The following is a 13128-nucleotide window of genomic DNA, read 5'->3' on the forward strand; positions in this document are numbered from 1 at the left end:
CGATCCGCTCCTTTCCGCTTTCTTTAACATCGCATAATTGTTTCGATTTTACTAGCTTTTCCTCTTCCTAGTATCGTATATTGGCATCATTTTCAAACCAAACTCTTCGATGACAAGCTTATTGATTATACCTATTTTTATTCCCCTTGCCAATATATGAATCGTAAGCGGAAGCTATTTTATCTTTTTCAATGTTTTCGTTGATTCAGATGCTACTGAAGCGTGTAGTACATAGTCCATTAGGACAGACAAATTTATTGGCGGTTTCTATCTTTGCTACACGTTTCACTTTAAGTGTGGCCCTAACGAGCATGTCCTCCGAGGAATCCGCCCCATACCGTTTTTTCACGAACTTCCTAACGCATTTACTTTTAATATTAAAACTAGGAATAATATAAGAAGGGAAAATGACTAGTTCAAATGCTAAAATTTACTTGAATTATTGATCTTCCGTAATCGTTGAAAATACTTGCATTAGCTCCGGAGATTCGAACTTGAATGACTATAAAATAAATTTATGACAAAAAATCTTGCACGGACAATATTTATTGATAGAACTTTTGTCTTAAAGTAACTGAAGTTACCTTTATTGACCTTCAATTGTAACAAATTAACAACAGTAAAGTTGTCTGTAAGTGTTTACTGCTATTGGAATGGTAGGTGGTATCAGCTGAAAATAATTTTAAATCTTTGGTCATTTGCGAATATGTGGACGATGGAAGTTATAATTAAATAATATATAATAATCGCAGCTGTCGAGAAAAAAAGGACGCATTCAAAATGCTCATTTTACGTTTTAACTTCTATACTCTTTAAGGTCAGTAGTGTGCAATCTGCAGGCATTTGCATTCACAGTCTCATTGATATAACGTAATCTTTTTTAAGGCGCAATCTCTATATTTAATAAATATGTATTGAATGCTGTATAAACTTCACACATGCGCGTTTAAAATATCATACATTTCTCCAAGATTCAATTGGAAATTGTACTAGACGACCGACAGCTAGTATTAGTCTTTTTCACAATTTGTTTAATTTCAATAAAGAGCTGGTATAGATTAGCCAAAATTACCAGTTTATTGACATCAAGCAGATAATATCATTGCCTAGGACCCGGGACATGTTCTCGATAATCCTTTAGTTTTGATTCCATTGCCTGAAAAAAAAACATTTAGAGTTAACCAACCAATATTTAAATGTTTATATCTTTTCAATAGTAAATATGCCTGCCTTTATATCGAAATTTAAACGTTATCTAGCAAGCAAGAGTTTGCCAGCGAAATTTGAAATTGCACGTCGATTCTGTGCATCTTGGATTGTTTATGATACACAATTTAATACTTTCAATTTTATAAAAAATCGGATTGTGATAAATATGAAGCCAAATATACTCCTATTATTCTTCCTTATACCTGCCGTTGCCGCGTACCGAAAACAATCTGCAGACAGTTTGAAATACGCTAATAGCGTAGTTCCCGAAGAGATTTTAAAATTTGATATTAGATATTTATAAAACCCATTATTGGCCACGTTTATGATTTAAATAACTAGGAAACCGGCAGCTAAACATTTCCAAGAGGATATACAGGAAGAGGGTTTGAGGCCACGTACTTTCTACTATCCTCAGTGAAACAAAAATAAAATGCTGAGATCAGGGAAAAAGACAAATGTTATAGTTGGAGTTTCTTCACTATGTTAAATCCTACCTAATCTCTGTTGGTGACGGGTTCAGCGACAAGACGACCAAGAAAATGCATTCAATGTCGTTAACATCAAAAATGATCGGGTTGGATTCAAAGCTTCGGAGAAATGCTAGGACGTTCACCTTAGCCAACGCGGCAGAACGGGCCCCAGTCCTGGCGAGAAACTTGGACGGCGTCAGGACGTAAGTAAATTAGGCTGAGTAAAACAAATACAAACAAAACAAATATTGGTACCCTTACTGCAAAGCTGTGTCAAAAGCTGCGACATTGGACGTGAATATGTTAAAATGGTTATAAATTTCTCTATTTTGGTAGCCCACACGCTCAATGTGGTGTTGGCATTGCCATCTCTCACGGACTCCGTGATGAGATTAAAGATATCGACCAATTCAATGACCGGTTGATGAAGCTCATCATTATATTGCACGATTCATATTCTCACCGAGATAGATGCCTTCTGACAACTTCTCGACACAGAGACCTGTAACATGCTTGCTGATAACTATAGCGGGAAACACAATTACGATGCGTGCGGAATGCGGACGAGAGAAACACGCAGTTCAATGTACAATGAAGATTTCAAGTCGGCAAAGTTCGCTCCACGTCGGCAAGGTTGGTTCTGATGACAGATAATACGCCAATTGCAATATGGCTGCGCTTTTTATTTTCGCCTGTTACTTTTGCATGTAAATAATTTGATTGAATTCGTTTTGGGAACTATGGAAGGCACTATTTGTGTCGCAAGTGCTAATTATTAATGCCACTTGCATTGTCCAGTAGCTTCCATTCATAAGAATTGAATTTAAGCCGGAGGTATGTGCACTCTTAGAGACATTAATATTATGATTTTCATAACATAAAATATGCAGGCAATTCGATTGTCCGCGCACAAAATCACGGCATTGCACATAATCTACAAGCTTATGGATCTTCCTGTATTTTATTTTATGAAATTCATGCAAGAAAATGATTCTAAGAGTGCACATACCTCCGGCTTAAATTCAATTTTTATGAATGGAAGCGACGGGACTAATGCAAGTGACATTAATGATTAGTACTTGTAAACTAAATAGTGCTTTCCACAGTTCTCAAAACGAGTACAATCAAATTATTTACACTCAAAAGTAACAGCCGAAAACGAAAAGCCATGTTGCAAATGACGCTATTATTACAACTATTATCTGTCACGCATCGTAAAGGTTGAATTTTCCGAACTATTTTGGATGCCGCATTGCGCATTGGACTTGTTGTATATTGCTTCACACAAGTCCGTGTAATGAACTTCATTCGACAGCTCTCTCATTCCGCACGCACCTAGTCATTCCGCTGTTGTGTTTCGGATTTATATCGTCATTGAGGACGACCTTAATTATTATGTGAGTGAAGGGGCAAACGGCAACAAGCGCTATGAGGAAAATGGCCTGGTGCTTGTGAATACTTTTTCTAGTGGGAACAGTTAAACGGCGCTCCTTATGAGTTCATCGCAATTCAAGATCGTTCGTTAAAAAAAAATCATTGTTGCCTAGGCTCCGAAATACTCGCCATTTCGATATCTGTTCAAATAAAGTTAATAATAGTATATTACTATAATTTTCAGCAAGCCAGCAAAGCCCCTTTAAGTTCATTCTCGCACCTGCCTCAGGGGTCGTCAACGATCCTTAACGGGCCGCTTACGATACGGAGAGTGGCGTCATCGAGGTGCCCGGGCAAGTCCTAGGTAGTAGCTACGAGAAAGTTTCTCGGTGAAGAGCGGACTGCCAATGAGCGATACATGCCGGGACACACTTGTCGACGTCGATGGGGTGATGTGAGCCTAGTTTTGCCAAGACGGTAGTTGTGGCGTGTGTCAAGAGCCAGCCCCTTCGGGACCCTGGTCGGGCAGGGTGCATTGGACCGGTATTAGTAGATGGCGTTGCCCCGAGGGAGCGCTGATCCGTCCGTGAGTTCTGGGATCAGTTAATTGGCCCCAGGGAACTGGGGTAGGGGCTTTCTCCCCGAGAGTATACCCGTTTCATACTATTGCGGCCCGTTCTCTTGCGCATCGTGTGCAAGGGTAACAACTTAAATGGCGAACAAGAACAAAACAAACGAGGAGATAGTGGAAATGGAGAGTGAATTGACTATACGCAGCACGAAAATTCACCGTTCGCCCAACACCCAGCGAAGGATGCAACAAGGGGTGAAATACCCGACGAGACATCGGGACGCGCAGACCGAGAGAAGGACTCGCAGTGTTTCGCCACCTACAACGGAGACTGGAACCCAGACCTTAATGAGCAATGCTATAATTGTGGAAAGAGGCACAGTGGAAACTACCAAAATTAACCAAATGGTTTTGAATATAAGCTGAGTAGGAGGGCTTTCGATTACTCTGGCGCAAGCTGAAGAGGAAAGGCTTATAAAGAAATGCGTGGCAGTTGTGAAGCGCATGCTATCTGCGATTCCTCCAGAAAAACGTCATCAAAGGGCTGAAAAATGGACTAATGGAACTGGAGGACCTCCTGGACAGAATTTCATGTTATAAGCGAACATGGGGAATAAGAGAAAATCCGAAGGAAGCAGAAACAACCGCGTCTCTCGACGAGAACACTACGAGTACCAAGCGGACCAGACCAGACAGCCCATTGCAGAGCAAACTGGGGAAAAACGAAAGGAGGAAGGACATCTGAAGGAGACTTCACTCAGGTACTCTCCAGGGCTTAAAAGAAGAAGGGGAAGAGGAACAAGAAACAACAACACGTCGCGTCATAAGAAAAACCTCTGACTAAAATTAAGGGGGACACGAAAGACGGAGCGCCAAAAGAAAAGGTGAGAAGACGGAGGAAAACTAGACCGCCAGCTCTACATATTAAGCCGACGGAAGGCAAGACTTTTGCGGAAGTCCTCAGTGAAATCCGTTACAAGATCAAACCCGAAAATAGCGGAGCAGAAGTGTCTTCCATTCGTAAAACGAAGGGTGGTGGAGTCCTAGTCGAACTAGGCCCGAGGACAACAAATAAAGTTGTGAATGGGGCATGCCTTACACAAACTCCAGAGGGAAACGAATTCTGGAAATGGCAGCGAGAACAGGGCTGGTAGTTCTAAACACCGGATCCACTCCAACGTTCCAGCGCCCAGACTGCGAGGGAAGCATTCCAGAGGAAACCTTCGCGTCGGAATCGCTGGTGGACGGGTGACGAGTTTTTGAAGAATTCACGACAAGCGATCATCAATACATTGCCTTCGTCACCTGCAATAAACAAGATCAAAGATCGCCGCTGGCAGGATCTGGTCGACGAGGTGAATAGCGATCCGTGGAGACTCGGTTACAAACTGGTAACCCGAAAAATTGGGGCTATGCGGAAATCCTGTTCACTTAAGACCGCGTAGATGGACTGCATTGTACGGACACCATTCCTTGCGCACCGCGTATGGGATGATGACATCGGCGCAGAGAGCGCAGAGGACTGTCAACTTTTCACTATAAAAGAATTGGAACAGGAAGTCCTCTCTATGAAAAAGAAGGCGCCAGGACCCGATGGTATTCCAGTAGAGGTATACAAACTGGTATTCCCTAGTTGCCTGGAAGAGATTCTTTTTGCGCCATTACTCCAAACCTAACTGCATGCTTGCATCCCTGCTGAACTGGATGGTGATGTCCAGCAAGGAACGAAGTTGGTCCTGGTCTTTTGCATACAATTTGACGACATGTCAATATATATCAAATGACAATGTACATTTCGACAATATACCATGTCTGATTTAAAATCCGTATTTGCTTTCATGCAGAAGATGAGATAACGGATTCAAATCCAACCAAAACCACAGTGGGCTTAGGGATTCGCCTTGGAAGATGCCACCTCTGATTGATATCTCCCCTGATGTTTGTGAGGATACCGGTAGCTTCGTGCTCCGACTCTTCATCACTGTTCTGAGGAGAAGAACGACATTCGGGTTGATTTTGTACAAGCGCAATCCTTGTAATAACCACGAATGTAATATGGAGTCAAAGGCTGATTTATAATCGATGTAGGCTGTCGAGATATTTCGCTTTTTGGACAGCCTGCTTTACAGTGACCATATCCGTTCTTTACAGCCTCGGAAGCCTTTTGCACATCCTTTATCCTCCTCAGTTATCAATTTATGAACATTATTCTAAATTGCAACGGTTAGATTCGCTCCAAACACTTCTCCAGAAGTTTTCTGCCTCATCCAGATCGAGGTCACTTTCCTGACTTCTTCGATAGGCACATCATTGGAACTAGGTGGAGATGGTAGTTTCCGACGATGTTTGCAGCACTCCTGGTTCCAAGAAGTGTTTACGTGAAACGACCAATCTCAACTTTTCGACTCTTTTGTTGAGCCAAAATATCCAGAACGTTAAAGTCCTCGTTTTGAGAATGAAGGGGGGTCCTAAGTCCGCATCAACTTAATGCAGGACCGGACCAATTGAGGAGCAACTTACTCCTTCTTTTCTGGTCCACGGACCCCTCGCAGGGTTTGCACCCAAACTTTTTTAAAAAAAGTCAAGCGACGACGGCTTTACGGTTTCGTAGGCATGTCGTGTTTTACGAATTATATAAAGGAGCATTCAACATCTGCGAGCCGCTACGGTCACGCTGCTCCCAGGGCAGAGGTGAGGCAGCGTCTGACGATTTGCCTCTGCCCTGGTAAGAAACCGTAAAGCCGTCGTCGCTTGACTTTTGTTAAAGTCCTCTTACGCATACCTCTAATATTCGCTCTATGATGTTGACTATGGAGACGAATAACCTTGGTAGCTGCAACTTAGATCAGGCTGTGAACCTCTGTAGCAGTAATCTCGCTAGCCAAACGGTAGGTGTGTCGATTCCTTCGCTCCGGATTACGGATTTATTAAGGAGGTTTACTCCTAAAGAAAGGGAAGAATAGGTAAGGGGAGACGAACACAAATGGAAACGTTCTGCTTGTCCGCGGTTACTTATTTACAAGATCATCTTTGGATATTCGACCAGGCGCGTATCATGGGAGAATGATATGACCCGCCGGGTGAGCTACGGATAAAATCAATTGTTCGGGGAAAATACATAGAAAACGAAGGATACAGCCAAAATAACATCCAAATTGAGGGTATACCTTAGCATATTGCAAGCAATAACACCGGTTGCGGCAATAATTAAATCTAAGTTGCTGGAGCGTCTGCATCTTGTTCTGAAAACTGAGCTGTTCCTTCGCCATTCCCGTCCTTCTATATACTTTCGGTGTAATACAGTGGAGTAACACGGATTTAGAATCGTCAATAGATGCTCTAGCCAATAACAGCCAATTAGGCTACCGTCATGTCAGATAATAAATTATCACCTTTGAACTTGAAAACAGAAAATTCGATTCCATGTCGAATGTTACTTCAGTCCAACAGAAGATCGACATATGGAAAGAGAAACCCATTCACGGAGGTCATATAAATTTTTTTTTGTTCCCAGACATTGATAATTGAAGCCTCCAACAAATGGTTGACTAATGGTGTACTATTTTATGAGACCGAAACATTCCTAACTTTAATTCAGGATGCTTCGCTCACAACAAAAAATTATAAACGGTACATTCTTCATGACTCCTCAATTATCAACTCTAGTTGTAGGTTATGCAACTGTGAAGAGGAAACCATCCAGTACATAACATCTGCGTGTAGGAAGTTGAGTAGTAACGAGTACACCAGTCGTCATAACTACGTCTGCAAGATTCTCCATCAAAATCTAACTTTGATGAATAACCTCGTTGCAACCTACCATCTTTATTATAAGTATGCTCCGCAGAGAATCTTGGAAAAAGATTGGGTCAAACTATTGTGGGATCACCCTATTGCCACCGACCACGGTGTTAATTACAACAGACTCCATCAAGTTCTGCTTCTCAATGAAGAACGAGTGTCCTTCATAATCGATATAGCCGTACTGTTGGACCGAAACACTGTTGAAAAACAGCAAGAAAAAATCCGGAACTACGGTCTCTTGGCGGACGATATAAAGCAGATTTCGGACTATAGAAGATGGAAGTAGTCCCAGACGTGATTTCGACGACGGGGCTAGTCCCGCAAAATTTGCATAAAGCGCTGAAAACGCCCGATCTTAGGGCTGGACCTGCAACCTGTACTATAGTTCGAAGAGTCCTGTCCGGTAACAGTCTGGCCTAGTGGGCTCCAGTCTTGATTCGTACTGTTTTCGATTAACATCAATATATCTCTGAAGTTTATAACCACCGCGTCTCTGCTTGAAGTGTTTGCGACAATCGAGATGTAGCAATACATTTTCCCATGGTCGCACACACTTTGCGTTGAAGCGCATCATCGTTGTGATGCGGGCCTATGGATGTTGCCTTCTGCCCATCCTTAGGTTGGTTGCCTCTCGGTGCGGGTTGGGTGGGAAAGGGGTCCATGGGTTTTTCGAAGTATATATATATATATATGAATGTGTGTGTCGAGTTGCCAAATCTCCCATCGTGTTCCTTCGTCCGGATAAGGGAACGCTCGGTGGGTTCGTTAGCGGCATGCACATGACGAGAAAGGAATTTTTTTTATGGTGCAGGGCTTCGGAAACCCAGTCCCGGCGGTTTTTGGGAGTGGGCGAGCGGGCTTCCGGCCGCCGGCAATCAACGCCTTCGCCATTTCCGCCTTTCTATATACTTCCGGTGTGATACAATGGCATAATATGGATTTAGAATCTGTCAATAGACGAGTAAGGGCAGTTCTTTCAAACTACAACATGCACAATAGAGCTGCCAAAAAATTGAGGATCACTACTAGGTAGGAAGGGGTACTTGATTTGAAAACATTGCACTAGACTCAATTGCATTCTCTTCGTGAGTTTTTCTTTGAGAAACAGTCCTCTAGTCAATTCCACCAGGCATGACGGTAGAATAATAAATAATCTCCTTTGCATTTGAGAAGCAGAGAATTGGATCCCACGTCTAATGTTACTTCAGTCCAACAGAAGATCGACATGTGGAAAGAGACTAACCGCGTACTATTATATGAGACCGAAGCATTCCTTACTTCAATTCAGGATGCTTCGCTCTCAACAAAAAATGATAAACGGTACATTCTTTACGACACTTTAATCCCCAAGTCCAATTTATTTATTTAATTCAAAATGTGCAATAAACAGAAAAATTCCATAAAGATATTGTATGTGCATATATAATAGAAAGAACATTACTGAGAAGAAAAGTAAAAGAAAACGACAAAAAGAAAAATTTGAAATTATTACAGTCTCGACGCTTCTTTCTTCTTAAATAAATGAAGTGATGAGGAGAAACGACCAAGCTGGAAGCAATTTTCTTCACGAAGCATTCTTAGCAGAGGGGAGTTAACAGTAGCATAAAAGCTTCGCGAATTCAAGTAATAAACAGTTGTAGGGGCTGGAAATTTGAGGGATTAAACTAACGTGAAACATTTACTAACTTATCAAGTTGGTGCTGTGTTGTTCTGGTGCTGACGAATTGACATGTGATAATGTCATACACGTTGTAGAATGCACGAAATTCGCAAGAAAGGGAAAAGTTAACTTTGTTAATAATAGTTGGATTTTCTTCAAACTTGTTCAAATTGTTGTTATCCCTTATATTGATGCCAAATTGTGTGCCTCTAGGATGAGCTTAAGAGGGGTTACTAATAATAATAATAATCGTTGGTACAACAATCCATATCGGACCAAGTCCTTGAAGTGTATCAGAGCACTTCATTCAAGACCGTAACGAAACACTGTAGAAGGCAATGTGGTCAGCATTGCGCTCGCTCGAGATTATTACCCTGATTTGATTCAGGTACTCATTTACAGCTGAGTCGTTTAGTGTTGGTATCTGACGTCAAATCATGATACAAATCCCACTGCCACCAGTGAGATTTGAACCGCGATTTTCCGTACGACAGCCTTGCACTCTAACCACTCAGCTATCCGGACACTTAAGGGGGCTTCCGGGCAAAATTCTACAATATGAAAATATACTATTACCAACTTATTTGTGCAAATACCGGAACTGGATATATTTTGAGGCCTAGATTTGGATTTTTTCTGATTTTTCTGTTGAATCGGTTTTGAGAACGAGACTACTTTTTGAGGCACACATGTTGAGCCCTCACTTCTCCATGTTTCACCTAATATTAGAAACAAGATGATTTTCGAAAAGTACCAAACGAATCGTTTCATTTGATATCCCACGCAACCGTATTTGATGAAAAAAAATGTACACACCCTTTGACATGAATGAGGAGCCCCCCTCAAACTCAACACAAACTGGCCCCACTGACTATATGTAAAGGGACTCGCAGACCACACCTTCGTATAAAATTTCGTAACAGGTTTCGTTCTTAGAACCTATCTAACCGAAGAAACTGAAAAAAAAAAATCACAGTGGTAGTAAATCGAAAATTGGTGTTAGATCAATTTATATACATGCATATGGAAAACAGTATTCGATAATAGGCAATGTGTGGTTGTTTAGCGTGAGCATATCTACGTCTGTAAAATGTACATATATCTTGCAGTTTGAAAAGAATATGAAGGAATATTTTGGGTTTTTAACCATATACGAATGGAAAAATGTGCGTAGAAAGTTTCTCACATAATATGAACACAAAACCTTTATACCAGAAGGGTTACCTTCCGGTATTACGACTTGTTACCTGCTATTTTCTTGTTTGCATACATTTTTTACCAAGTGCGTTGTGTAGTTTCCTTCAGGGTTACCTCCCTTCTTTTATGATGCATATGCTTTCCGCTGCAAACAAAACATTATTGAAATTGGTTCAATGTCTGTCTGTCCGTCACACGCACTTTTCTCAGAAACGGTTATACCATTTCATATGAAATTTGGCGAGAACTGGGAACGCCTAGACATGCAGTGAGTAACATCTTTCTACGTTGAGATTAAGAGGGTATTCTCATACATGCAAAAGGGGAGTGTACATTTTTTTCACTGAATATAGTTATGTTGGGTATCAAATGAAAGGTCTTGATTAGTACTCTTTCAATCCCAGTATTAGTTTTAACATTTGTTGGAAAGGCGGGGAGTTGAAAGTGATGATTTCTTTAACGGACCCATTCTCAGAAAATACCCAACTGAAAAATTTGAAGCTGCTAAATATCAATATCAAACTAAAGTGAGTAGTCTGATATGTTAAATGCATATACATTACCGGTAACGTACAAACGGGATAGTTTTGCACTCAAATATACTTACAGAAGAAACAAATAAAACCTGTCTCATGGATTTTTGGTTGGAGCCTCATTCTCGATAAAGACGAGTTTAGTATCTTTCGGTCTGTAATGTTTCCAAGTATTTTCCTACTTTCATCGAACGCATTTTCTACCCTTTATAACTCAACTTTAAAAAAATTCGCATTCTTCAATTTTTCTTCTAGGGCGCTGTTATATTCATTCTTGTCCATTATTACAACCGCGTTTCGTGTAGAAAACAACCTTTTCTCGTAATTTCTTAACTACTGGATCATATTTGTATGCTTTTTTGCTTTTTGTTCTTCTGTCCAGAATACCCCCAATTCTTGCGAAAGATTTCCTTTTATTCGGCTTCTAGATCACGAATGGCTCCTCTTATGTCGATGACTATGTCTTCAATTCGTGGCTTCGTATCTATTGTGAAATGGCGTGCTTTGTTGAATAGTTCCAGCTTACTTATCGTAAATGTTACCGATTTATTAATAATGAAATTCGGTATTTGTTGAATCTCTAGGGTAGTGGCTTTATTTTCATTCTGTATAGCTTTTTGTTCAGCAGATCCGACTTTCGTCTTTTTTCACATTCGAATGTCCAATCTAGTCGTTAAGTATTTTGCTAACTTTAGATGCGCGATGTAGGCGACTAAGTTGAAATTGTCCATATTTTTTGTACTTTTGATCGATGCTATCCTTCTCCTCCTCCTTTGCGCAGGATTATATATCCTGCGTGTAATTTTACTCGGTGTGATGACGATGTAAGCGAGTCGGGGGTGATTTTAGTGGGTAAAAATTCCAGGCCAGTCTTTTGAAGATTTCCACCTTCTTAAAAATAAAAAAAAGACAGACAGACAATGGGGAGAAAGAACATATGGCCACGGAGTGCAATAGAGACCCCAAATGCATTTTGTCGCAGCGGCGATATGGGTATGTGGTCGACAAGCCATACAATGTACTGAAGGTCAGACATACAGCGGCTTTGTGTGGGCGGAAATAAACGGGGTATATGTATACAGCTGTTACGTCCCACCAAGCCTGATACTTCCCGCATTCAAGGAAATGCTTGACAGTCTTGTTCTCGACGCAAGGGGTCATAGTCCAAGAGTGATTGCTGGTGACTTCAATGCTTGGGCCCGTGAGTGGGGTAGCAGAGAGACAAATGCAAGGGTCCGCAGTCTATTAGACGTATTCGCACAGTTGTATATAATTCTGTAAAAACCTTTCAGAAAATGGGGGTCCGTCTCAATCGTAGACCTAACTTTTGTCAGCCCTGCACTGGTGCGTCAGCAATGACTACACCCACAGCGATCACCAGACAATCTTCTTTGGGTTATGGGTGGAGTCACCGGGCAGAAGACCATCATGACTGAAATCGAGAACGATGTTAAGCTGATCGGCAAAAGCTCTGAATGAGCAGACTTTCATAGAGGTGTGGTTAGACCAACCTAATAAAGCAGGCGCCTTTACGGAAAGAGATGCCCATGTGGCTCAATGTATCGCCAAAGCATGTGACGCGTCCATGCCTAGGAGGTGCTCACTCCCCCGTAGAAGACTAAACTACTGGTGGAATACTGAACTGGCCAGCCTTCGATCAGCTTGTCACCGAGTCAGAAAAGCGGCTCAGACAGTAGGAAAAATCGTCCAAGGGCATAAAGAGCGCGCCTATAAGGAATCCCGCAAAACCCTCAAGCTCGCCATCCAACGGAGCAAGAGGGGAAGTTTAAGGAGCTCTGTTCGGAAGCGGCCGTAAACCCGTGGGGGAGCGCCTATAAAATCATGATGGGGCGATTCAGAGGCCGATCATCTCCGCAGATCACGTGCCCTTCACTCTTGTTAAAAATTATCCAAGGGTTATTCCCCCAGGAAGAGGAGGACATAGACAGTTTCCAGCAACCTCTGAATGTGACAATACCACCAGTCATCAGTGCTGACGAGCTCCTGGAGATCTGCACTAGGATAGGAAATAACAAAGCTCCGGGTCTGGATGGCGTTCCGAATAGGGCCCTTAAACTTGCCGTGAAATCCAGACCGGACATGTTCGCTGAGTTGTTCGAAGCGTGCATGTTCGAGGGGATATTTCCTGCATCATGGAAACGACAGAAGTTGGTGCTATTGCCTAAGACTGGCAAACCTCCAGATGAGCTGACCTCCTACAGACCGATTTGTCTTTTGGACACTGTGGGGAAAATGATAGAGCGAGTAATATATAATAGATTATTCCCAGTTGTTGAGAGCCAGGGA

General features: G+C 41.8%; 1 protein-coding gene across 8 annotated transcripts in view; it reads right to left on the bottom strand.

The window, feature by feature from the left end:
- Window positions 1–528: 528 nt before the first annotated feature.
- Window positions 529–13128, bottom strand: part of LOC119647923 (nuclear distribution protein nudE homolog) — a 105350-nt gene continuing 92750 nt past the window's right edge. For 6 of the 8 annotated variants that reach the window (XR_005248966.1, XM_038049250.1, XM_038049251.1 and 3 more), the window contains 2 exons: window positions 1073–1156; window positions 529–670 (listed from right to left, as the gene is read on the bottom strand). Coding sequence is in view for 5 of the 8 variants with exons in the window: in XM_038049250.1 (XP_037905178.1) it covers window positions 1100–1156 (57 nt within the window). In the remaining 3 variants the exon portion in view is untranslated. Of the gene's footprint in view, window positions 671–697; window positions 1157–13128 lie in introns of those variants that run through there. The other 2 variants (XM_038049252.1, XM_038049254.1) reach the window with 2 other exon arrangements.

This window comes from Hermetia illucens, chromosome 2, assembly GCF_905115235.1.
Source record: "Hermetia illucens chromosome 2, iHerIll2.2.curated.20191125, whole genome shotgun sequence".
In the NCBI taxonomy this organism is placed as follows: Eukaryota; Metazoa; Arthropoda; class Insecta; order Diptera; family Stratiomyidae; genus Hermetia; species Hermetia illucens.